The following is a 23,618-nucleotide window of genomic DNA, read 5'->3' as shown; positions in this document are numbered from 1 at the left end:
ATGTGACCCAAGTTTTTCCATCCACTACCATTTTTATTGATGCTGAAACCCATTTATTTAACTGACTTATAAAAGGAGGAGGTTCTTGATTCGACTGTATTGTTAGTCTGTTGCTTTAGATTTTTTTTTTATATTTATTTGTTCTGACTACTTGAAGGTATAGTTTTTCTTGAGAAATATTTATTTATGACACATTTGGCAATACTTATCTTATTACCATGTGGACATGCGTACCGAAATAATTTAATTGTAAATAAACGATGACATAATGTATTATGAATAAACGGCAAGACATTTTGATTCATTTTCCTGTTTTTGATATAAAAATTAATTTGGAAGATGAGGAATAGGTTTTTCCACTACTACAAGTATCACGGGAGTTATTGACATTCTACAACATGGTTTCAAATAAAGAAATTGTTTAAATACATTCATTAAACTTATTGAACAAAAATTTGCAAGATTCTAACCCTCTTCATCTGATTGTAACGGCGCATTAGGCCTTTGCCACACTAGACGGAAACTCCGTCGCCGAACTTCCGCGGCGGAACGCCAATACATGTTATCTATACTAATATTATAAAGAGGAAAAGTTTGTAAGTATGTATGTAAGTATGTATGTATGTATGTATGGTTTTCACGCAAAAACTACTGGACCGATTTCAAAAATTCTTTCACCATTAGAAAGCTGCATCTTTACTGAGCAACATAGGCTATATTGCATTTTCAAAAAAATTAGAGATCCTTACCAAAAATGCAATAATGTAACCCAAGGTGTAAAAAAATCCTCAATAAAACTTCTGTCATCGCGTGCGCTGCGGAATCTATTGAAGATAGAACAAAAAAATGTTCTACGGTATTATAGAATGGATCAATATCTACAAGAAAGTCCGCGATACCATATGTCCATCTTCAGTAGTTATGTTACTACAACAACTTTTTTACGTTTTCAAAGTAAATAGAAGTGCCGACAGTAATCAAACCATGTTATCCATACACATATATTAATCCTTATCCCATTAAATGATGTTTTATTATAGACTGTTTCAATACCAGCAAAATACTTTTTAAATGAAAAGAATTGGATATTCCATTCAAAAGATATAACGAATTTTTAAAAGTGTCAATCTATGTCACGGAGGAATTCTACCAATATGCGTCTTGACGGAACACAGTGGGGTTTTGGTCGGTAGGAATCCGACATAACCCACGGCCCCTCCCCCGGAGGCCGTGGGTATCTTATGAAAGATTTCCCCACTAAAACAAAAAAAAAGGCCTTAGTGCGGGACGGGGTAAAGGTGATTTTCATGTGATTAAAAATTAAACCTATAGTCCGACCTATAGTAGACTTTTCACTGTAACGATATCGCTATCTATGCGTGTGAAACCGCAGGGCATTGCTAGTTGCATATAAAATACAAATAACGGGCACACTACGCGGAAGATCGGTCGTTCCGTCGCGGATGATCCCGCGTTCCGAGCGGACCGTCACTCGCTCGCGTCTGATCGGTCGTCCGCGCACCGATCTTCCGTCAGCGTAAGATCGGCATCTTCACATTACAGGTATTTGTATGGATCACGCCACATTCAGCGGATAACTCGCAGTGACGACGCACGCACAGGATGTTTGACACTGAACGATTTATTATCGAAGTGCAAAATAGAGTTTGCCTTTGGGACTCTGATATAATCAATGATTGTATGGACATACGATAATATTCGAATGCTTTATCTGGATTAAGTCTTAATTGCATATACAGGGTATGAAATTGACCAATTTCTAGTCGATGAGTATTTAAGGGATGAACCCAATATTTACGCTTTCTTCTTCTAATGCCTCATAAATAGCTTCTATCGGATACACTTCTATCGGATCCATCACGAATTCGACCACACCGTATAAGCGCAGGCAGCCGACTGATGATCTGCCACTGAATATTCAGTGTGGCTGGAACGGTATAGAACGGATTGACCGCCGCGGAAGTCCGGCGACGGAATTTCCGTCTAGTGTGTCAAAGGCCGACCTCTATACCACAAAAAACTACTACCTATAACTAGATAGCAAAATATTATATAATATACCTGGTGACCATGTTAATGAATAATTGTGAAAGTCATCGCCCCACGATCGTCCATCAGATGTTTTTTTAGAGTAAAAATCAAACGCACCCCTACAATGTGAGTTCAAAACGGGACCTCCTTTTAATACCTGTTAAATAATAACAAGAATTTATTGTTGAAAATGCTGAAGAAAACTGCTTTAGTAGATTATTAATATGATGGTACTAATTTTTGTAACTACCTTGGAATTGAATATTGAACATGTTCTGCTTGCATAGCCATTTTTATATTTTAAAGTTTCATCTAACTACTTTATCTTCTAATAAAATCATCCTTTTTATTTTCTTAATCTTATCTTAATATACTATTATAAAGGCGAAAGTTTGTATGGATGTTTGTTACTCTTTCACGTAAAAACTACTGAACCGATTACAATGAAATTTAGCACACATATAGAGGGTAACTTGGATTAACACATAGGATAGGTTTTATCCCGGAAATCCCACGGGAACGGGAACTATGCGGGTTTTCCTTTGAAAACGCGGGCGAAGCCGCGGGCGGAAATCTAGTTTAATATAATTTAAACTTTGTATTGTTGGCTCTTGATGGAACTGTATTTTTGAGCTTTAGATTTTTAAACTTAAAATAACGTATACCTACTTTAACATCGTTTACAGATCAAATAGTTCTATCAGTCGATGGGAAGGAATATGGTCGTTACATGCCAGGGCCTCAAGTCTGCTATTACAATAGTGTCAGAATGGTCTATCATTGATTTCAAAATTGTTGATTTTGACAAGTTTGGTAATCTACTATTATAATGGTGTCATTATGACTTTCCAATGGTCAACCACTGACATTCCATTGAAAGAAATGGCTTAGAATGGTAATCTCGTACATAATGACAAATGAATGACTGACGTATGGGGTAATCTGCTAAAATTTTGACAGTTCCTTTGATCATTGACCTACCATTGGATCGTCATTGTGCAGTCATTGCTTATAATAGCTCGGTTGTCGAAAAGAGTTTGTTATCTATCGTGTTTGTATTGTACTTTGTGAAATATTGAGTGGAGAAATGTATTCACTACGAGCAAATATTCTCGAGCTAGCCGCAGTGGATGCTAGAGAAAGAAGACGGGCGGAAACAAGGCGTGATTGTTATGTTTGTATTACAATATTTTTTTGATGAATATTATCCTATGACCTTTATCATGTTCATGTGTTAGTGTTTGTTGGAAAAATGATTATAATTTTCAGGTGACAGTGGGTATCCACTAAGGAAAACAATGATGACTCCAATCCTTAATACTATAGATGGGACACCACAACACCATTATTATGTGAAACATGTGACTGCACGTAATACAGTGGAGCGTTGCATAGGTGTATTAAAAGCACGTTTCAGGTAAAGAGCATTTCTAGGCATTTGTTTTATAGGCTCAAAAAGAGTGACTATTTTTATATTGTATGAATTTCTTCTTTTAGAAATGTCGATTTAATAGTTCTTGTAAATGTCAAGAACAGTAAGCATATAAAAGTAAATCTATTAAGACATTTAGTTAAATGGGGCTGTATAAAGGTAAATTGATTTTTTTGCAGGTGTTTGCTTGTAGCACGTACTTTACATTATAGCCCAACAACTGCAGGCAAGATTGTGAATGCATGTTGCATATTGCACAATATTGCAAACATGGCAAGAGCACCGTTGCCACCTGATGAAGTTTATGCAGAAGCACTCCGCTTGCAACAGGTATGTGATCTCTATTCCACTATTTTGAAATATAATGAAGTTGAAATTTTAAATAAAACTACTATGTTAAAAAATCAACATTTAAAATACTTTTTATTTCTCATAAACTAAATATTTATTTTATAATATTAAACTAGACTTTCAAACGAATTGAAAAATCTGATACTTATCTATAGATATATACTATATTAAAACCAAAAAGACATTTTGTCATTTAAATTATAAAATCCAAGTTACAATATCAAGTTGTAATAATAATAAGAAATCAATAATCAGTCTTCATACAAAATATAAACATCTTCAATATTTTAATAAACACAAATTTCACCTTATATTATTATAATAAAAAGAATAACATGATAATCACTAATCAGTCTTTTAATTTAGGAGGAAAATAATTATGCAGCACCTAATTATCAAGACCATCGAAGGGTGAACCGGGATCTTCTTGAAGGTCGGGCACTGCAGCAGGCTCTTGTTGACAGACTGTGGAGAAATGCATAAATTAAATTAGCAGGTATGTAATGTAAACCCACCTCAATATTCTAGTACAGTACGAAAAAGCTCTAATTATTATTAAAATGATTTAACTCTTTGTTACAGATCCACAGTATTGCACAAAACAGATTTAAAATAAATTCTCTTTTTGTAAACACTGTTTCATTTAATATATAGCTATTTGGAATCCACTGCTGGACATAGACTCCTCCTAAAATAGATTTCATTTATCTTTTAATAATCTGCCAAAATTACCTCTTGCATACTTCATTCTGCTTTAGTCAGATTCAGAATCTGATGATATCAGGATTTTGCAGAAAAGTTGTAGTAAGTATACCTTATTTCTACATTTTCCCCAAGCTCATCTGTGACAATTGTCACAGGCACTTCGTAATTGTCTAATATTCTGTAATAATAAAAACAATGTAATCAAAATAGTTAGCGATTATCAATGTAAGCAAAATTATAACATTATGGTACCCTAGAGGCTTCAAAAGAAATAAGGGTAGGCAATTTAAAAGATGGGCTGATGAAATTATTGAAATGGCTGGTAAGACGAAAACCTGGACTAGACTACCACACTATAAAGAAGAATGGGGGAGGCCTTTGCCCGCAGGCACACAGAATCAGTTACCGTAGTATGAAATAAACTGTTAACATTATAACATGTCATACACTTTGCATTCTGATATAAGGCTATAAATAAATAAAAATCAAAATAGTTAAGAAAGTAGTTACCAAGGTAGCTACTTACGAGAAAGAATTGTTCTCAAATTGAAAATTAGTACTAGTAGTAGGACTAGCAGGCACCACAGGAAGCGTGATAGAAGGCTATTTAACAAAAAAAAGCAGTTGTTAAAACAGTAAGCAAGTCCACAAAATGTGATGGTGAACAAATAAATAATATAGATACCTAAGCATGCAAATAAAAAAGCACATATTAAACAACAGACTGTGACATATTAGTTTTGTTCACAAGTTAGAAGTACTTCATAATGTGCAATACAACAGTTATGGATGATAAAAGATAAAACCAATGTCCAAATGCTTACAGTGAGTGGGTTGTGTCGGACACCTGGAAGTGGCTCTCCTACATCTCGCCCTAATATTGAGTATAAGCGCTCTTGGAGTGGGGTTAATGATATTTTTTTTGCAGGACCACCACCTTAAATGCAAATTATACAATATTATTACTATATGCTTTCCACTATAATTCAGCAAGGCTGCCAGAAGAAAAGAATTGCTTACCTGTTGCACTTATTTCACTCTTCTGTGATTTAATTTTCTTTAAGGTTTTGCTTTTGTATTCATTGTAGAACTAAAAAAGTGCAAAAATTATATTAATGATACATTTTGCATACCTATTATTAAATAATACTGTATATAGGTACTTACTGTGCGCCATTCTGCGGGAGTTTTATTGGGGCAGTCCACCGATATGGAATTTAAAATTTGGGCGCATTCCATCCAATATCTTTTGCTTAAACTTCGCCCTTCATTGGTGCGGCTGCAGTAGCCAAGCGCCAGGTCTTGGTGGTTTTCCAAAAAATCAATTAGAGCCGAAATTTGCTCTATTAGCACCATTTTTCAATATTATAAATAAATAAAACACAATGAAAATAAATAGCTAAACACCGGCCGCTAGAATTGTAAACAAGTAGTAATGTCACATTTGACTTTGACAGCTAAACAGATAAAACATTATTGAGTTTCACTTTTATCCGCGTTACACATTTTAATGTTTTTGCTATTTACGAACTTCTTACTACTTCAGATTGCTTATAACATTATTAAATAATATGTAAAAATGTTTAAAAATGAAATCTGGCATGAGTAAATGTTAAAATTTAGTAGTAGTTTTTCGAAAATCATTTCTACTACCGGGTTTTATAATAATGGCAATACGACAATGTCATTCTGCCACGATTCCATTACGAGACCACTGACCGACCACTGATCGACCATTATGAATTTAGCAGATTACAAACTTTTATCAAAATGACAATGGGATCGTGTTGGAATGACGAATTTATAAAAAATAGCAGACTTGGGGCCCAGGTTCTACGGGACTCAGGTCCTGGCTGCCGTCTTCCTGCAGAGGTGACTGGTACGACCTTCTCAATAGTGGTGGTATCATGGCACCGTATGATGATTATGTAAGTATTAGTACTTTATATTTTTATTCACATAAAATTATCAAATAAGAAAAAATAAACTGTAGTATAAGACACTTCTAGTTATTTTAGATCCATGTAAACACGTAAGAAAGAAACTGTGTGGAACGATTTGTCAAACATATATTTAGAATGTTATATTACTACTATCCCCAATGTCATGATAGATAAAAAGAAAAAACACCGATTGAATAAATTATGTAACTTTCAAAAACTTCTTTTTTAATCCTATTGAGTTAATGACTGAGTATTTATTACTAGTAGTGTAAGGTTGCGAACGTGATGTGTTTCGATATCAACTTTTTTCTCAGCAAAAATAGCTTTCAAATTAATCATAAGAACAATAGTACATATTATGACCGCGAGTGAGTAAATTATATAAAAAAGAGCGTGTGTTCCGAGCCCATGTGTGAGAAGTGAAACTTCTCTGGTAAGATTTAAAGATACCAAAATCGTCGCCTTACTCCATGACGTGACGGTATTGCCATGACACGACTTTAAATTTTACTCTATTAAAACACTTTTAATGTTCAATATACTTTCAGTTCTACCTAACCCTCGGTGTCGCCGTGGGGGGGTCGTAGAGTTTCCTGACGGCATGACCGTCAGGGAAAAAAATATACCGAAGCCGTGGCGCAATCGCGGCAGGCAGGCCAGCTTCTCCTTTTGGCAGGATAAGGACAATTGGTACCCATCGTGGACTCAGCCTGATTTGATTATAGACTACGTGAAAGTCGTCGCTTTGTGAATGTTAACTATAGCCCTATATCGTATCTATATTATGATATCATTAGAAGTAAAGTAATGAAATAAATTTGATGTTTTATTTCTCTTTCTTCATGCAAAAGTAATCTTGGTCAACATACACCCTTATTTCGAATGTGCACCTATTGGTTAGGGAGCCAGGTGCAAATTTGGTTAACTATTTCCTCTCAAGAGATAATTCGTCAGACGCATGAGAGTATAGTATTATAAAGCCTCGTGAACGTCAGCTGGCGCTCGGTTGGGGGGGTGAGCGGTTGTAGCCTCCCACGCACATAGGAAAAAAAATACATTCATTCATTCATTTCCTCTCAGCTAAAAATTTGTCAAATTGTAGCTAACCCAATATCTCAACGAAAAAAAATAGTCAGCTGGTTACAACATGGTGTATTATACGTCAGCTGGTGTCTCGAACATGAAAGTTAAATTTAAAGAAAAATTTATTTTCCGTTATTTCCTCTCAAACAAAAATTTACCTGATGATAGCTTATATGTAACTGTGGATAAATATATATGTCAGCTGGCTGTATCTTGGTGGAAAAACCGTCAGCTGATACGGGAGGCTACAACCGCTCTTCCCCCCAACCGAGCTCCAGCTGACGTTCACGAGGCTTCATAATACTATACTTTGATGCATTTTACTAATTACCGCTTGAGAGGAACTTGGTCATAAAATCTGCTGCTGCCTCCCGGACCATATACAAATAATATCCGATCAGAATTTGACATATTTAGTGGTTCTCTGGTCTCAATTAGAAATAAATTAATTAATGTTAGCAAATAATTAAATTATAAGTAGTTATCAGAGTTATTCTTACATAAGTAAGGTAACCAAATTATAATTGTAAATTTGCATGTTGTGTCTAGATCCTGTATCCAGATGGTTGCGAATCAACTAGAAGTTAGCATAATTAGTAAAATAGTTTGGAAAATCCAAAAGTGCACGCCTCATAATTTTTTTTTAATAATTATTTATTAATTATTTTTATTTATTTATTTATTTATAATTCTTTATTGAACAAAATATGAGAAAACAATAGTATGCAAAAAGAAGTAGAAATACAAAAGCATAATTTGCCCAAAAGGCGGCCTTATTGCTAAACAGCAATCTCTACCAGGCAACCTGGCGGGAGAGGAAATGCAAGAAGATTATGGGATAGTGCAAAAATACAAACAAAGTATTAATGCAAAAACAACAAAAATAAATATATAATTATATAAACATACAACTACATAAAAATAAACAAATACAATATCATAGATACAATACTACAAATACATATAATATTAAATATATATATATATATACATATACACATATATACCTATACATACACATACTAAATAAAAGAAAAATAAAAATAAAACTCAAATAAATATAATGAATAAAACAATGATTGGCTTCAGAAGGCAAACAGGAAAGCAAGGGAAAAAAAAAAGAATATGTAGTAACAGAAAATTGAAGAAGCTACTGTTGGGATAGGTAATAGTCTTTAAGTAGCTTTTTAAAGGAGGAGAGTGATTGTGCACGTCTGATAATTTCAGGTAGCGCATTCCACAGCTGAATAGCGCGCACTGTGTAGGAATTATTAAAAAAGTTAGAACTACGGATAGGAGTACTTAATAATAACAGATTAGTAGATCGAAGCGAGATAGAATGATTAGAACTTAAATAATTGAATTTATCTTTTAAGTACGGCGGAGTCTTAGGGCTAAATAGTATACAGTATAAGAGATGAAGCACGTGAGTATCCCGGCGATAACGAATAGGAAGCCAGTTTAACCTTTTCCTGAACTCTGAAACATGGTCAAACTTGCGTAAACCGTAAATGAATCTTATGCAGAAATTTTGAAGCTTCTCAAGGGTGTCCAGTTGATATTCATAAATATCAGGATAGCAGGAATCGGAAAAATCGAGGAGAGGAAGGAGAAGAGATTGTGCCAACGTAATTTTGGTAGAGATTGGAAGAAAGTTCCGTAAGCGCCGTAACGAAAATGCAGATGAAAATACCCTTTTTTGCACTTGTTTGATTTGCTCGTCCCAAGAAAAGGTTTGATCAAGCGTCAAGCCTAAATTTTTAACCTGAGTGGAATAAGGGACAAGTACATCATCAACGATAACATTAGGTAAATTGGTCCAGTCAATTTTTGAGACTAATTGCCTACTTCCGAATATAATAGCTTTAGTTTTTGTTGGATTAACTGTTAAACCATAGTTCTTGCACCACTTGACAATAGTTGCAAGATCCCTATTAATTTGTAAAATCGCTTCAGGTAGTTCGAGAAGAGAGGCATGTTTATATAACTGGAAATCGTCCGCATACATGTGGTAGGATGATACAATATTAGTGGAGATTGTGTTGATGAAAATGGAAAAAAGGAGGGGAGATAACACGCCACCCTGAGGAACGCCAGCAGAGACATTGCACCATGTCGAAGAAAGCTCCTCGATCAGCACACGCTGTCGACGTCCCTCCAAGTAACTATGTACCCAGTCTATGGCCGAGGCAGATAAATTAAGAGAGCGTAGTACAGCTAACAATACATCATGATCGACACTATTGAAAGCGTTGCTCAGATCTAGCAGTGTGAGTATTGTAAGCTCCCTGTTGTCGAAACCTCGGCGAATATCGTCTGTAATTTTAATCAGTGCAGTAGTAGTGCTGTGACCTGGTCGGAAACCTGACTGGAAAGGATTAAGGAGTTTGTGATGATTAAGGAAAATACTAAGTTGCTCCTGTACCAACCGTTCAAGGACCTTGGATAAAAATGGCAGGATAGCAATCGGTCGGAAATCGGATGATATAGAAGGATTCGGTTTTTTGGGAAGAGGGACAATGTGAGCATTTTTCCAATCACTCGGAAATTTTCCTGTCGATATAGAAAAATTCAGGATGTGGGTGATAATAGGAATAATGATGGAAAGGATAGGGATGATCATGCTTCGACCAATACAGTCACTACCAACTGCCTTTGAGGAGATTGACAACATGCTTCTCTTAACACTGTCCTCAGTGAACCGACGGAATACAAAGGGAGGAGAACTGGGAAGAGGTAAGGTATTAAGATAATTTAATGTACTATGTTTTAAGTTTGGAAGGAAATTTGAAGAAGGATTAGAAAAGTGGGAATTGAGGTTGTTGACATCAACTGAACTAGGATAAGAATTGGGTGGGGATTTACCAATTCCTAGGGATTTGAGGAATTTCCACATTTTTGACGGATCACCATTGTCAACGGATTTAGCAATGTGCTGTCTCTGAGCATCCCTACACAACGTATTGCATCGATTTCGAATCATATTAAACTTCTCCCGATTAATATCCGTGTTTGACGACTTTAATTTAGCCTTTGCTCGAGCCTTCTTTCGTAAAAGTTTTTTTAGGTTATCGGACATCCAAGGAGCTGGCAAGTGCTTAAGCTTAACGGGACGCAATGGTGCATGTGAATCGTACAGTTGCAGAATTAAAGAATTAAAAAGGGACACTTTGTCATCGATAGTATCAGCAGACCGAATAACCGACCAGTCCATGTTATTAGCGTCTTCGGAAAGTCGATCAACATTTATTTTAGCAAAATTGCGTGACATGACAATCTTTGGTTTATACTTGGGGGGTTTTATCTTGTAAGAAAGGAAAAGGAGGTCGTGATAGGAAAACATGTCAGCCGGACACTGGCCATGCTCGGTGACATGCTCTGGTGAGGAAACAATGACAAGATCAAGGAGAGATGGAGTACAGTTGGGAGAGGAATGAGTAGCCTGTAAAGGAAGGACTTTAAAATTATAGGAATCAAGAATAGATAAGAGTTTTTTACTACGATGGTCACCCTTGAGTAAGCAAGTGTTAAAATCTCCCATAAATATAACATGTTTATAAAGTGGCGAGAAGGATTCGAGGATATGATCAAAGGATGGGAAATAATTAACAGTAAGGTTGGGGGAGTAAAAAACACCGAGAAGGATTTTAGTATTCGAGGAAGTAATTTCAATAAGAAGATGTTCAGCCGCATCGCCAGGTGGCGGCTGAGGGGAAGAACTAATAATGGAGTAAGGAATATGTGTACGTAAATATATAGCTACCCCTCCACCGACTCTGTCGACACGGTCGTTTCTTATCAAATTAAATCCTGGAATACTATAGGAAGAAGAAGGAAGACAGGGTTTAAGCCAGGACTCGGAAACTAAAATTGCATGAACAGGGTTGGAGTCAAAAGTAGCAAGGAGATCAGGATAATGAGCCGGAATACTCTGTGCATTTATATGTACGAAATTTAAGTTATGAACATTAGAGAAGAGGTTAGAAATACAAGGGGAAGGAGAACAAGTTAAACTATGAAAACTGTCGTCTTCTGAACATTCATTATTTGAAGTAAGTGAAATAAAACTTTCGTTATCTGAACTAGAATTAAGAGCCATAATATATGTAATATAATACAATAAATATTAAAATATATAATATAATATTATAGAATGAATAATTTACGAATAATAAAATATAACAAAAAACAATGTAAAAAAAAAAAAAAAAAAATCTATCAAACATAACCTTTGCCACCAGTTACATCTTATTAATAATATAGAATAAAACTAAAACAAAAACTAAACATTGATCGTTAACCGTCTGTGATATGTCAAAAATGCTAGCATCCACGCCACTAAAAATTATATAATTATTATTTTTGTTTATTTAATAACAATTAAACCACATCGAATCAGACCCTGAAAAATGAAAGGGTTCTATTCCTGAGCATACTCAAGCGTAAGAGAAAAAAAAAGACTCGATTAGTAAAGTTTTTTTTTTTTTTTTTTTTTTTTAATTTGAGATTAGGCTGGCATTTGACCATCGCTTCGCCTGATGGTAAGCGACAAGCGAGGTCTAGGATGGAGCATGCTGACCTAATAAGTGCCTATTCACTTTTTTTTTTGAACAAGTCCAGATTATAATTATCGGGAAACACGGACGCCGGAAGATTGTTCCATTCCTTGCTGGTACGCACGAGAAAGGATGAAGCGTAACGCTTAGTGCGTATGGGTGGAATGTCGATGACATAGGGGTGGAGACCAGCACGGCGTCGAGTCCCCCGGAGATAAAAGGGAGAAGCGGGTATCAGGTTGTGCAGTTCTTCAGCACATTCACCGTGGTAAATCCTGTAGAACACTGCCAAACTAGCCACTTTTCGACGATGTTCTAAGCTATACAGTTTCGAGGTGGTAAGGGCTTCATTCCCGATTAGCCTAATCGCTCGTTTTTCAATTGAGTCCAAGGCGCTAAGTTGGTATTTTGCTGCACCAGCCCAAAGGTGGGAACAGTACTCCACACCTGACCGAACTTGAGCTTTATAAAGGTTTAGGAGCTGTTCCGGTGTGAAGAATTCTGCCACTTTGGAGAGTATTCCAAGCTTCTTAGCGGCAACCTGCACCTTGGACTCAATGAAGGTCTTGAAGTTGAGGTTGGAGGAGAGCGTTAGGCCTAAAAGCTCCAGTTCATTGGACAACTCTAAGGACACATCCTGGAAAGTAGGTGTTAAACTGAAGTCGGTACGTTTAGCTGTAAAAAGGCAAGCCTGCGTTTTCGAGGAGTTAAACCTGACTAAGTTGGCATCGCCCCATTCGGAAACCGATTTTAAAGTAGTGTTCAATCGCTCAACTAAAGCCTTTCTTTGGGCCGCCAAAACATTGACCGTCTGCGCCTCGGATGCGTAACTGTCAATAACTGTGCTGTCATCGGCATAACTGTAAATATTTGGACCTAACAAATCATCTATATGAAGCAGAAATAAAGTAGCAGATAGTACTGATCCTTGAGGAACTCCGGCGTTAATGGGTAGTAGATCGGACGCACAACCATCGATCACCACTCGAAGTGAACGTTCACACAAGAAATCAGTATTTCGGTCGCTATCGTGTTAACAAGAAAAAGGATCCGCACATACAGACACACGGACGTCCAAGACAGAACTTTTTTAAACTGTTTTTTAACTAGTTTAAATAACAAAAATGACATCAAAAATATCATGAATGTTAAAAATAGTGTTTTTTCTTAATATGTGTGTGTATGTATTATCTTACAAGTGCAATGTATGATACATAAAGACATTTTAAGTTTGAAAAATCAGATGTTTTGCGCGAAGTGACAGTAGTACCCACCTCAACGCTTCGCTTATGAGGCGTGCAATACATGAAAAGCATATGTGACCTGTTTTGTAGACCAATAAAAAAAATAGCTATAAGATTATATTTGGTGATTTTTAGCAAAATATAGGACAGTCACAATGCTCTTTTAAAATATAGAGAGCTACATGAATGATTTTTCATTTTAAATTGTAAATACCGTTACATACTAATCTATAGGACAACATGTATTCCTGCAGTTTTATTATAGTAAGGGCCCATTTTTCAATCCTTGGTAGTTTAATACGTTATTCGATGAATAAGTTTCAACCAAGGATTGAAAAATCAGCCCTAAACAAATCACGTCAAGCATAAAACAAACAACTTTAAAAATAAAATCATTAATTATTATCCTACAAATAAGAGTTATAAACATAAGTCTCGGGCATATCCGATGTTGTTTTATTAGTAATGATCGTAGCTTGACAAGAATCTGTGGTCCTTTGAGCCAGCATTACATAGTTAGTTTCAGTAATAAGTTTAAGTCGCTTCGGTTCTGACATAGGGCCGATTTCGTCTCCTCTATACCTCATATAGTTGGTATGGCTTTACAGATTGTATCTTAGCATAGTTGAAGAAGCCTTCTTTCACTGTAATAACACTAATGTTTTGGTGTGATAACTGATAAGTGATCAGGCGTCAGTGGCTGAAAACAGAGTTTAAAGTTTTACGTGCTAGGGATATTTTATTATGTTCAATGTTACAAATAATTTAATAAAAACAAACCTCTGCAGCAAAATTATTTTCTTCTAAACCAGGAGTTCGCCGTTAATCAATTTGTAATTTCTTGTAGTTTTTTCTTTAATTTCCCATAATTTAACCTGTTAAAAGATCATCATTTGATTAACGTACAACAAAAAATATTTATGGATAAGTTACGGCCCTGCCTTCATACGAAACTGATGAATACGCCGTTCGCACGGGAATAGAATGTGGGTCCTATTTCCCTGAGTTAGCATCCAAGCTAACGTCTTAATAATTATTAAAATGTATAAATTCATTCTTTGACTCCGGTCTGCATCGTGCAGACATGGGTGTAAAAGTCTCATTTTAGTCATTAAATGTAGTTTCTAAGTATATCTGAGTTTCTTTTGGGGCCTCCGGCTGCGGGAAATGTAATTGGTGCAGTCGGTAGGATCCTCAAAAAACGTGGCATAGATAGAGTAACCTTGCTATCGCTACGAGGATCCAGAATCTACGATTTCTGCGGCCTGGAGGCTATATCAAAACATCGATCCCAAAAAGTAACCAGATTTGGTAAGTACATAGAATAGTTCTGTGTTGCTTCCTTTTAATATAGTTTATATATTTTTTAGTCCTAATTTCCTTTCCATGATTTTCCATCCGTGAAAGTCAAATTCCCAAGAGCACTACATTGAGTAAGGCTGCTCGTAGACTAGTTTTAGAAAATAGTAGAGATTTATTTTAAAATTAATTAGATTAACTAGATTGTAAAGTTATATTATAAAGTTAATGCTGGTAGTGAATAGCCTAATTTCTTAATTAACGATAAATTAAATAAAATTACATACCCAAAATTGAGTAAGCATTCAAAATCCATTATTAAATAATTTCAGGGTCAAAAAGACAAAACCACTCTATATAATGATTTGGCATCGGTTGTAACCATGAATCGGTTGTAACCATCACAGAGGCAAAAAGTACACTTTATATAAAAAAAAAAATTTACAAGCTTTTATCCGTGGTTTATAGGAGGCCTTAGGTTCAAGAATTCAATGTATGCGGCCGATTTCAATTGAAAAAACGTTTAAAAATTGTGACAATAAATTTTTCATTTCATTCAATTTAATTTAATCATTAGAATTTTTCTACGGAGAATTAAATGCATCTTATTTACAGAATAAAAATAATTTTAATAATTAGTAAAAATGATATAAAAGCATTTAAGTAATTCGAAACCCGTTAGAGGTTTACCTTTAACACAAAATTATTAGAAAATGCGTGAAATGAATATGCACGAATTATATCCAACTGAGTACGGCCCTGACTTTTATTCCGAGAATTATTCGTATTACAATTAGGTATAGTGAATCGCCTTATCGGTATACATATGATCCGAACTTTACACACTATGCTTGTAATAGCTTTACTGACTGTGAAGATTAAGATCGATCTTCATAGGTATAAATTACCGGTATTAATTTGGACTACAAGATTCTAAAAAATATGACAATTTCATTAAAGCTTTTCATAAAAATAGCATTCAGTTTATATCATCAACTATTGTAGTTAACGATATAAAACAGCCATCTATTCTTTCTCAGATAGTGGAAAATCAAAAGGAAATTAATTTCACATTAATTCACGTCTAAAAAAAAATTAAATGACAATAATCTTAATAAATACATTAAGTTAGTTAATCATCATTCAATGTTAGTTATGGAAACAGTTAGGAAGATGATTAAGAAATTAGACCGTAAGATTTATAATAAGGATCAAATATAAGAATTAAAAGATAGGGAATATTATAATATACTTAAGCCTGGATACTACTTTTCGAATAAGCAAATTGTAATAATTTTTAAATTTCCATTAGTTTCTACTAGTATATTCTTGATTTATTTCATTTAGTTATTTTTCCAAATAAGAATAGGCAGGCCCTCATCCCTTCCTATCCCTATATAGCAACTAACAGTAACTCATTCTTGTACATAGAGGCTGAATGCCCGAAGTATAATATCTGGTATCTCTATGAATCGAAAAACAATCAAATTCAGACGAAGCCGGACTGTATTCAGGATTTCATTCAGATTAAGAATCAAACCTCAAATAGTTCCTGCAGCTGCGAGACGACAGTTATTTCACTCTCAAAAAAAACGACGCAAGTATTAGATGAACGACACATACTTAACTACCTTTACCACGCTCATCTAAAATCTTACTATAAATGCAACAAGAGGACTTCGTGATACTCCAAGGTACATTCTTATTAACTATACCTACTGGATGTATCTACGAGTCGGAGAATTTCAAGACCTATAATGTAAATGACAAAATTAAGGAACAGCCACTGACTGAAGATAAGCAGTACAGATATCAAGGACATTAGAAATAAATATACAAGATACGAAATTCTCAACTCAGTTAATTTGGAAGATTTGCACAAAATCCAATAGCAAGTTTGAATGCAAACCCCTCGCTATAGAAAATGATCCTGTAATATATCAAACAACTATCCCTATATATATAATTCTGGTTGGTGCAGTCTTAATTTTGGCCATTTGGTACACGATGTGACGCAGATCGACACATACTTTATAGAGGACGGAGGACCACAGATGAGCAGATGAGCCCCAGCTTCCAGCAACATTTTTTCACAAAATTCAAAAATGGTCGCTGAACTTCGGCGGGAGGAGTTACGGCCCTGCCTTCATACGAAACTGATGAATACGCCGTTCGCACGGGAATAGAATGTGGGTCCTATTTCCCTGAGTTAGCATCCAAGCTTACGTCTTTATAATTATTAAAATGTATAAATTCATTCTTTGACTCCGGTCTGTATCGTGCAGACATGGGTGTAAAAGTCTCATTTTAGTCATTAAATGTAGTTTCTAAGTATATCTGAGTTTCTTTTGGGGCCTCCGGCTGCGGGAAATGTAATTGATAAATCCAAACGTTTACGTAAATATTTATTTTAATATGTTAACCTATTGCTGTTTCAAAATCAATAACTAATGCACTTATTTAGAAAATTATTAAATTCTAGGTAGGTATATAAATTGAAATTATAAATTATGGTTTTAGGCTATGCTATAAAAATTAAATTATGTAAGAACATTTAAATAAGGAAACTAACATTATAAAAAAGAAAAAAAAATCTGTTAGATGTTTACAGCATTCAACTGTACAACATGACCTCTTTAATTGTTATTCAACCTGCTAAGTTTAGGTAGATATTATAAAAAATATAATATCGACAGATAAACATTCGAAAGTATAAAAAAGAAGAAAAATCTGTTAGATGTTTACAGCACTACAACTGTACAACATGACCTCTTTAATTGTTATTCAACCGGCTAAGTTTAAAATATTATAAAAATATATCGACAGATAAACATTCGAAAGTTTAATTCTGCATTCAATCATACATAACCTAGAATTGATTATGAACCAAATGCATAATATATACATCCAATTATATTGAAATCGTAAAGTCTCATCCTAAAAAAACATAACAAATGAAATACTGATCCCAGAATTCGCCATACCAAAACTTTTATTTACATCCATAAAAAGGTTTATATTATAGATAGTTTACTTACAATAAAGCGCGTCACACACGGTGAAGATACTATACTATTTTATCTTAAGATACTGTTATATTTTATATTACAGTATCTTAACGCATCCGGTATCAGCGTTCGGACCATCATTTTTCTTTTTGTCATTGCGTACTAAGACCCCTGTAGACCCGCCATCCTGTTACAAATGACGCGAAATTTTGTGGGTCATTTGTAACAGGATGGCGGTTCTACAGGAGTCTTAGTACGCAATGACAAAAAGAAAAATGATGGTCCGAACGCTGATACCGGATGCGTTAAGATACTGTAATATAAAATATAACAGTATCTTAAGATAAAATCTTCACCGTGTGTGACGCGCTTAAATCCTATGTTTGGTTCGTGGATAGTATGACGTACTTCGTCCCACTCCACATAAAGTCAAGAAGGTTCTAAAAATGTAACCCTTACACCCGTTGCGCTTTTAGCGGATCAGCATAAATCAAACAGATTAAAAAATATATACAAGGAAAACTCAATCCTGTCTGAATGCTCGCCATGTTTAAGTGAATATAATATTATCTTGAAACTGTATGATAACCCGTAAGTATAGTTATTGGTATTGAGATAATTTAGTTGTGTTTTTAATGTCGATTTGATAAAATTTCATTTAGGTTTAGTAAATTTGTAAGTCTTATTTTAGAATTTTGGTACTTTGGAAAAAGAAAGGGGTTGTAAGGGGGAAATCTATATCTATATTTTGTCGAATGGCCGGCAATACCGCACAAATGAAGAGGCGGACTATACGCGTTAGAATATACATATTATACTAGATTTCCGTCCGCGGCTTCGCCCGCTTTGTCTAAAACATAATAAATTATATACTGAAACCTTCCTCTTGTATCACTCTATCTATTAAAAAAAACCGCATCAATATCCGTTGCGTAGTTTTAAAGATTTAAGCATACATAGGGACAGAGAAAGCGACTTTGTTTTATACTATGTAGTGATATTCTATGCTATAACTCTATATCCTGTATTTTTATACGAAATGATCCCATCATCATATTTTGCATTACGCCTGCAAATTAATATTATACAACTTTGCATGGGTAATTATCATCAGTCGACCCACCAGACCCTTTGGCGAATAAATTAACCTACCTATGGAGAGTTTCCGGAATGAACACATTTAATAAAAAAATACGCTACAAACACACCCCGGACACTCCATACAAAATTATCGTTTTGACAGTCACACTGTAGAGACTGCAAATGTGTGTGTTAACGCTTTATGGTTGGCACATTTGTGACTAGCGTAAAAAAAATTCGCGTTTTTCTGATGAAATACATCCGTAAACAGCACAATATCTAACCATTTTCTACGAAAAACGATAATCACAACGTTGCGTATCGTCCTTGCAGAAAAATGTGGCCCATTTTAATCACGATCGCGCGGGGTGAGGTAAGTTTAATTTTGGCGGGAGGCGGAGAGTGTCCGTTCTGTTGCGTTTAGCTACTATTATGTATTCTGTGCTACAAATTGAGTCTCTTTTTTTAAACGTTGGTTAAAATACTACGTGTTATTTAATATATTATCAACAGGTTTTTAATTATGTAACTTTAACAGCGAAAGGTCATTGTCTCTAGGTTTGCGGGTTCTTCCCCTTTACTTTACTATCAGTTTTTAGTGGATTTGTAAAATTTATAATGAATAAAACATTTTCATTTAAAACGATAAATTTTGTCAATTCACCTTATAGAAATAAGCTTTGAAAAAGATAATCCCACCAAAAACATTTTCATGTAAAATGGTGCCAAGACGAGCCCATATGACTTGCACTGTCAAAAAGTTATCAGATCTCATGTAGAGCCAAGCTTCTAACACTACACGCCCTAACTCTACAAGGCCTAACTTCACAAACTCTACACCTTAGTCAAAATATGTGGCTTGGCCATTTCGCTACATTCACATCGGCGTAAGGTGAAAAATTAATTCACTGTTCATTACTTTTGTGTTATACAATAGTTCTTGTAGTAACGAACGGCCAAGCCACATATTTTGACTAAGGTGTAGAGTTTGTGAAGTTAGGCCTTGTAGAGTTAGGGCGTGTAGTGTTAGAAGCTTGGCTCTACATGAGATCTGATAACTTTTTGACAGTGCAAGTCATATGGGCTCGTCTTGGCAACATTTTACATGAAAATGTTTTTGGTGGGATTTCATTTCTTTTTGTAAGTTGTTTGTAACAAAAATTTTTTTTATTTTTTTCTTCTTTTTTTGGGGTGTATTTCTTGCACATCAGAGACGCCTTTTTTATAGCCCACTCTCTTGTCAAGGACAATTTTTTTTTATTGCACGCCTCATAAGCGAAGCGTTGAGGTGGGTACTACTGTCACTTCGCGCAAAACATCTGATTTTTCAAACTTAAAATGTCTTTATGTATCATACATTGCACTTGTAAGATAATACATACACACACATATTAAGAAAAAACACTAATTTTAACATTCATGATATTTTTGATGTCATTTTTGTTATTTAAACTAGTTAAAAAACAGTTTAAAAAAGTTCTGTCTTGGACGTCCGTGTGTCTGTATGTGCGGAGGATTTTCTTGTTAACACGATAGCGACCGAAATACTTTACTAATCGAGTCTTTTTTTTCTGTTACGCTTGAGTATGCTCAGGAATAGAACCCTTTCATTTTTCAGGGTCTGATTCGATGTGGTTTAATTGTTATTAAATAAACAAAAATAATAATTAATAAATAATTATTAAAAAAAAAATTATGAGGCGTGCACTTTTGGATTTTCCAAACTATTTTTAGCTACTGTGTGGACGTAAGAGGCAGGAGACGTTCGCAACACTTCTATTCATTCATATTTATATGATCTGATCTGAAGTATATGTCTCAATATATGTCGATTAAATTTTTAAATTTTTTTTTTAACAAGGAGTACCTATACATATATATATCTAGGGGAACCAAGTTTTAGATTATTAGATTAGACCTCTAGCGTCATCAAAATTTAATTTAAAATTACAGGTCTCATACAAACTCCCATCCCCTAGTTTAAGGGTTTGGGGGATGAAAGTTACAAGTTTTATCATTTTTTTGTTGTTTGTGTGCTAATACTAGCTTACATACAAAATTTCAGCTTTCTAGGACATTAGGAAATACCTTAAGAATTTTGATGATCATCAGTGAGTCAGTAACGAAATTAGCGTTTTTTAGATATAAATAAAATCTGAAGTATAAAAGCTAATGTAATTAAAACTTAATATGTTCAATAAGTCCGCTATTGACAATATATCCCGAAAATTTTGTTGATCTAGCATAATCCAAACCCAAGTTATGAGGGTTCAAAAAAACGTCGAAGCGCTTCGAGAAAAGGTAGGTAGTGCCCGTGCGCTTCGCTTTCGCTTGGCTCGTCTTGGCGGGGGCACTACCGTGCCCCCAGATAAATGGAATCCGTATTAGTGCGAAAGTTTGTGAGGATGGATGGATGTTTGTTACTCTTTCACGCAAATACTACTGAACCGATTACAATGAAATTTGATATGTAGCTAGCTGAAGACCCAGAATAAGACATAGCCTATTTTTTTTCCCGGAAATCCCACTGCAGGAATGGGAACTATGCGGGATTTTCTTTGAAAAGGCGATCGAAGCCGCGGGCGGAAATCTAGAAAAATGTAAAAGCAACGAAACAAAAAAATCCTTTTAGAGCCTACCATTGGATTTACCTACTTCTAAGTAAGATACCGATGGAAACAACAAAACAAATAGTAAAATTTTATAAATGGGTGATTTTAATATCAACAATTGCATAGTTAGGGCCATCCATTAATCACGTGATGTTTTTTTTGGCATTTTTACCCCCCCCCCTCCCCCTTGGTGATACGTGGTGAGGTTTAAGACTACCCCTCCCCCCTCTCCCCTATATCACGTGTATTTTTTCGTACCTGCAAAGAATCTGTTTTTTATTTATAAAAAATTCTGGTATAAGTATCATCTAATTTTATTATAGAAAATTAATTACTATAATAAACGTTCAGAGGTAGACAGAAAGGTTGCAGTTTGTTTTTGACTGACATAAAAATAATGAAAGAAATGCGAAAAAGTTTGTTTGTACTAGTACATGAACATTATTTAATGTACAATATTTTCGGACCACGGATTAGCAAGACTTTCTTCAACGCGAGTAACTGGATAAGCATCTTATTAACTAAAGATAAATACATGTAACGCCGCTTTTCGGTTGAGTATCGCGCGCTTGCCGAAAAAATAAGTACACGTGATACTTGACTTTACCCCCCATTCCCCTGATGATATTTCGTGATTTTTTATGGACCCCTCCCCCCCTTTCGAGCCTCACGTGATTAATGGACAGCCCCTTACGCAAATATAATCTTTGCTTACTCATCTTTGACCTTAGTAAGAAAATGGCGCTTAAGCTGTTCGGTCGCGTCTTAATTCTATTTTTAGTGACAGCTGGTGCATCCGGTCAGGTCAACAAAGTACCTGATGTGACGATACAGGCCTTAAAACCCAAGGGCATACGGATACTAGTGACAATACCAGGTTAATAATCATTTATTTATTCCATTAGACTTCAAGAAGAATCGTCATAAAATTTAATATTTGCCACCAATATCCAAAATAAATGGTACATTCTTGTTTAAATATAATTTGAATCTCGCAAACGGCTGAACCGATTTCATTCAGGTATCGAGAAAATAAAACAATCGGCGAAAATTAATTCAACAGGATCAGCTTTGTTATTGAGGTACTAGTTATATATTAAAATAAAACCGGCCAAGTGCGAGTCGGGCTCGCGCACAAAGGGTTCCGTAGCAGCAAATATAATAAATTACAGTTAAATCAACCTATCTCAAAAACTATAAGAGATACTTTGATCAAACCAAAAATCGTTGAAAGAGTTAATTAGCATGCATCACCTCTATTTTTTTTAGAATTTTATACCCCGTAGTTATAAAAATAGAGGGGGGGGGACATACTTTTTACGACTTTGAGAGCTGATATCTCAAAAACCGTTCACTTTAAGAAAAATGTTTTTTAGAAAACTTTATATCATTTTAAAAGACCTTTCCATTGATACCCCACACGGGTATGTACATCGAAAAAAAAAATTTCATCCCTCAGTTACATGTATGGGGGGCCCCACCCCCAATTCTTTTTTTTACTATTTAGTGTCATATTTTTGTAGCGGTTCATACAACACATATTCCCATCAAATTTCATCACTGTAGTACTTATAGTTTCCGAGTAAATCGGCTGTGACAGACGGACAGACGGACAGACGGACAGACGGACATGACGAAACTATAAGGGTTCCGTTTTTGCCATTTTGGCTACGGAACCCTAAAAATTGAATTGTTTTTTTGGTTGAACGCACTAATAAACACACAAATCTCAGGCACTCCTGCTTTGAATTGAAAAAATTGTTAGTATCGATATTACTTAGTAAGTAAAATAAATGTGTGTGTGTGTGCTGCGCAATTGTAATACAGACATACCAAATTTTGATTAATTTTATAGCATAATGAAAGCTTTTCTGAAAAAGTTATTACCTAATAGAGAAAAATATTGTAGATACTAAATATAATGGTTTAATATTATAATTATTTGTAAGTACATATGACTGTCAACTGTATCCATGGTGAATCCAATTCATTTTGTATTATTACTAGCGACCCGCCCCGGCTTCGCACGGGTGCAATGGCGGCCGGCCGGTACCGCGGCAAACGCTACGTCCCGCAATTTTTAAATCTGTAATATCTTTGAAAATATTCACTTAAATCATATGGTGTAAAGGGCCATATAGATCTATATTAAATGAACAATGTATTCAAGGTATTTAATTGGTTAAGGATTAATGCTGTATTGGCTAAAATCGCTTCGAAAATTAACCATTATTTGTCGTAAAAAGTAAATGA

The 23,618-nt window shown here is 35.0% G+C and overlaps 3 protein-coding genes across 5 annotated transcripts in view; 1 reads left to right on the top strand and 2 right to left on the bottom strand.

Annotated features, from left to right (window-relative positions):
- Positions 1 to 3,979: 3,979 nt before the first annotated feature.
- LOC149483812 (uncharacterized) lies at positions 3,980 to 6,370 on the bottom strand. 3 transcript variants are annotated; one of them, XM_089702002.1, is made up of 5 exons: positions 5,708 to 6,370; positions 5,561 to 5,630; positions 5,365 to 5,477; positions 4,650 to 4,718; positions 4,197 to 4,300 (listed from the first exon to the last, which is right to left on the bottom strand). In XM_089702002.1, exons 1-4 carry the CDS (start codon positions 5,894 to 5,896, stop codon positions 4,674 to 4,676), a joined length of 417 nt encoding a protein of 138 aa, XP_089558128.1. In that variant the 5' UTR covers positions 5,897 to 6,370; the 3' UTR covers positions 4,197 to 4,300; positions 4,650 to 4,673. The 3 variants fall into 3 exon arrangements, 2 of the variants coding, with proteins under 2 accessions (XP_089558129.1, XP_089558128.1); XM_089702003.1 differs by lacking the exon at positions 4,650 to 4,718 and having other exon boundaries at positions 3,980 to 4,300; XR_016316429.1 differs by lacking the exon at positions 5,365 to 5,477 and having other exon boundaries at positions 4,259 to 4,300; positions 5,561 to 5,846.
- Positions 6,371 to 12,156: 5,786 nt separating this feature from the next.
- On the bottom strand, positions 12,157 to 13,097 carry LOC149483811 (uncharacterized). Its single transcript, XM_089701907.1, has 2 exons — positions 13,045 to 13,097; positions 12,157 to 12,982 (listed from the first exon to the last, which is right to left on the bottom strand). Exons 1-2 carry the CDS (start codon positions 13,095 to 13,097, stop codon positions 12,157 to 12,159), a joined length of 879 nt encoding a protein of 292 aa, XP_089558033.1.
- A 9,006-nt stretch (positions 13,098 to 22,103) lies between these two features.
- LOC149483808 (beta-1,3-glucan-binding protein-like) overlaps positions 22,104 to 23,618 on the top strand; it is a 44,624-nt gene continuing 43,109 nt past the window's right edge. The window contains exon 1 of the mRNA XM_089701957.1: positions 22,104 to 22,242. Within this exon, the coding sequence (XP_089558083.1) occupies positions 22,104 to 22,242 (139 nt within the window). The remainder of the gene's footprint in view (positions 22,243 to 23,618) is intronic.

Source organism: Colias philodice, chromosome 12 (assembly GCF_061535455.1).
Source record: "Colias philodice isolate Cphi_HAF_F1 chromosome 12, ilColPhil1 Martin Lab GWU primary, whole genome shotgun sequence".
Classification (NCBI taxonomy): Eukaryota; Metazoa; Arthropoda; class Insecta; order Lepidoptera; family Pieridae; genus Colias; species Colias philodice.
Note: the sequence above shows the minus strand (reverse complement) of the source record. Positions and strands in the feature narration are given on the sequence as shown.

What these genes read in the sequence shown, in the direction of transcription:
- LOC149483811 (XM_089701907.1), bottom strand. Translation starts at nt 13,097, where the DNA reads ATGGTTGTGCGTCCGATCTACTACCCATTAACGCCGGAGTTCCTCAAG. An exon ending in CCGGAGTTCCTCAAGGATCA is followed by an intron (nt 12,983 to 13,044) that starts GTACTATCTGCT and finishes AAATATTTACAG; the next exon opens with TTATGCCGATGACAGCACAG.
- LOC149483812 (XM_089702003.1), bottom strand. Translation starts at nt 5,896, where the DNA reads ATGGTGCTAATAGAGCAAATTTCGGCTCTAATTGATTTTTTGGAAAAC. An exon ending in GAGTGAAATAAGTGCAACAG is followed by an intron (nt 5,478 to 5,560) that starts GTAAGCAATTCT and finishes TTTGCATTTAAG; the next exon opens with GTGGTGGTCCTGCAAAAAAA. An exon ending in TCCGACACAACCCACTCACT is followed by an intron (nt 4,301 to 5,364) that starts GTAAGCATTTGG and finishes ATTTCTCCACAG; the next exon opens with TCTGTCAACAAGAGCCTGCT.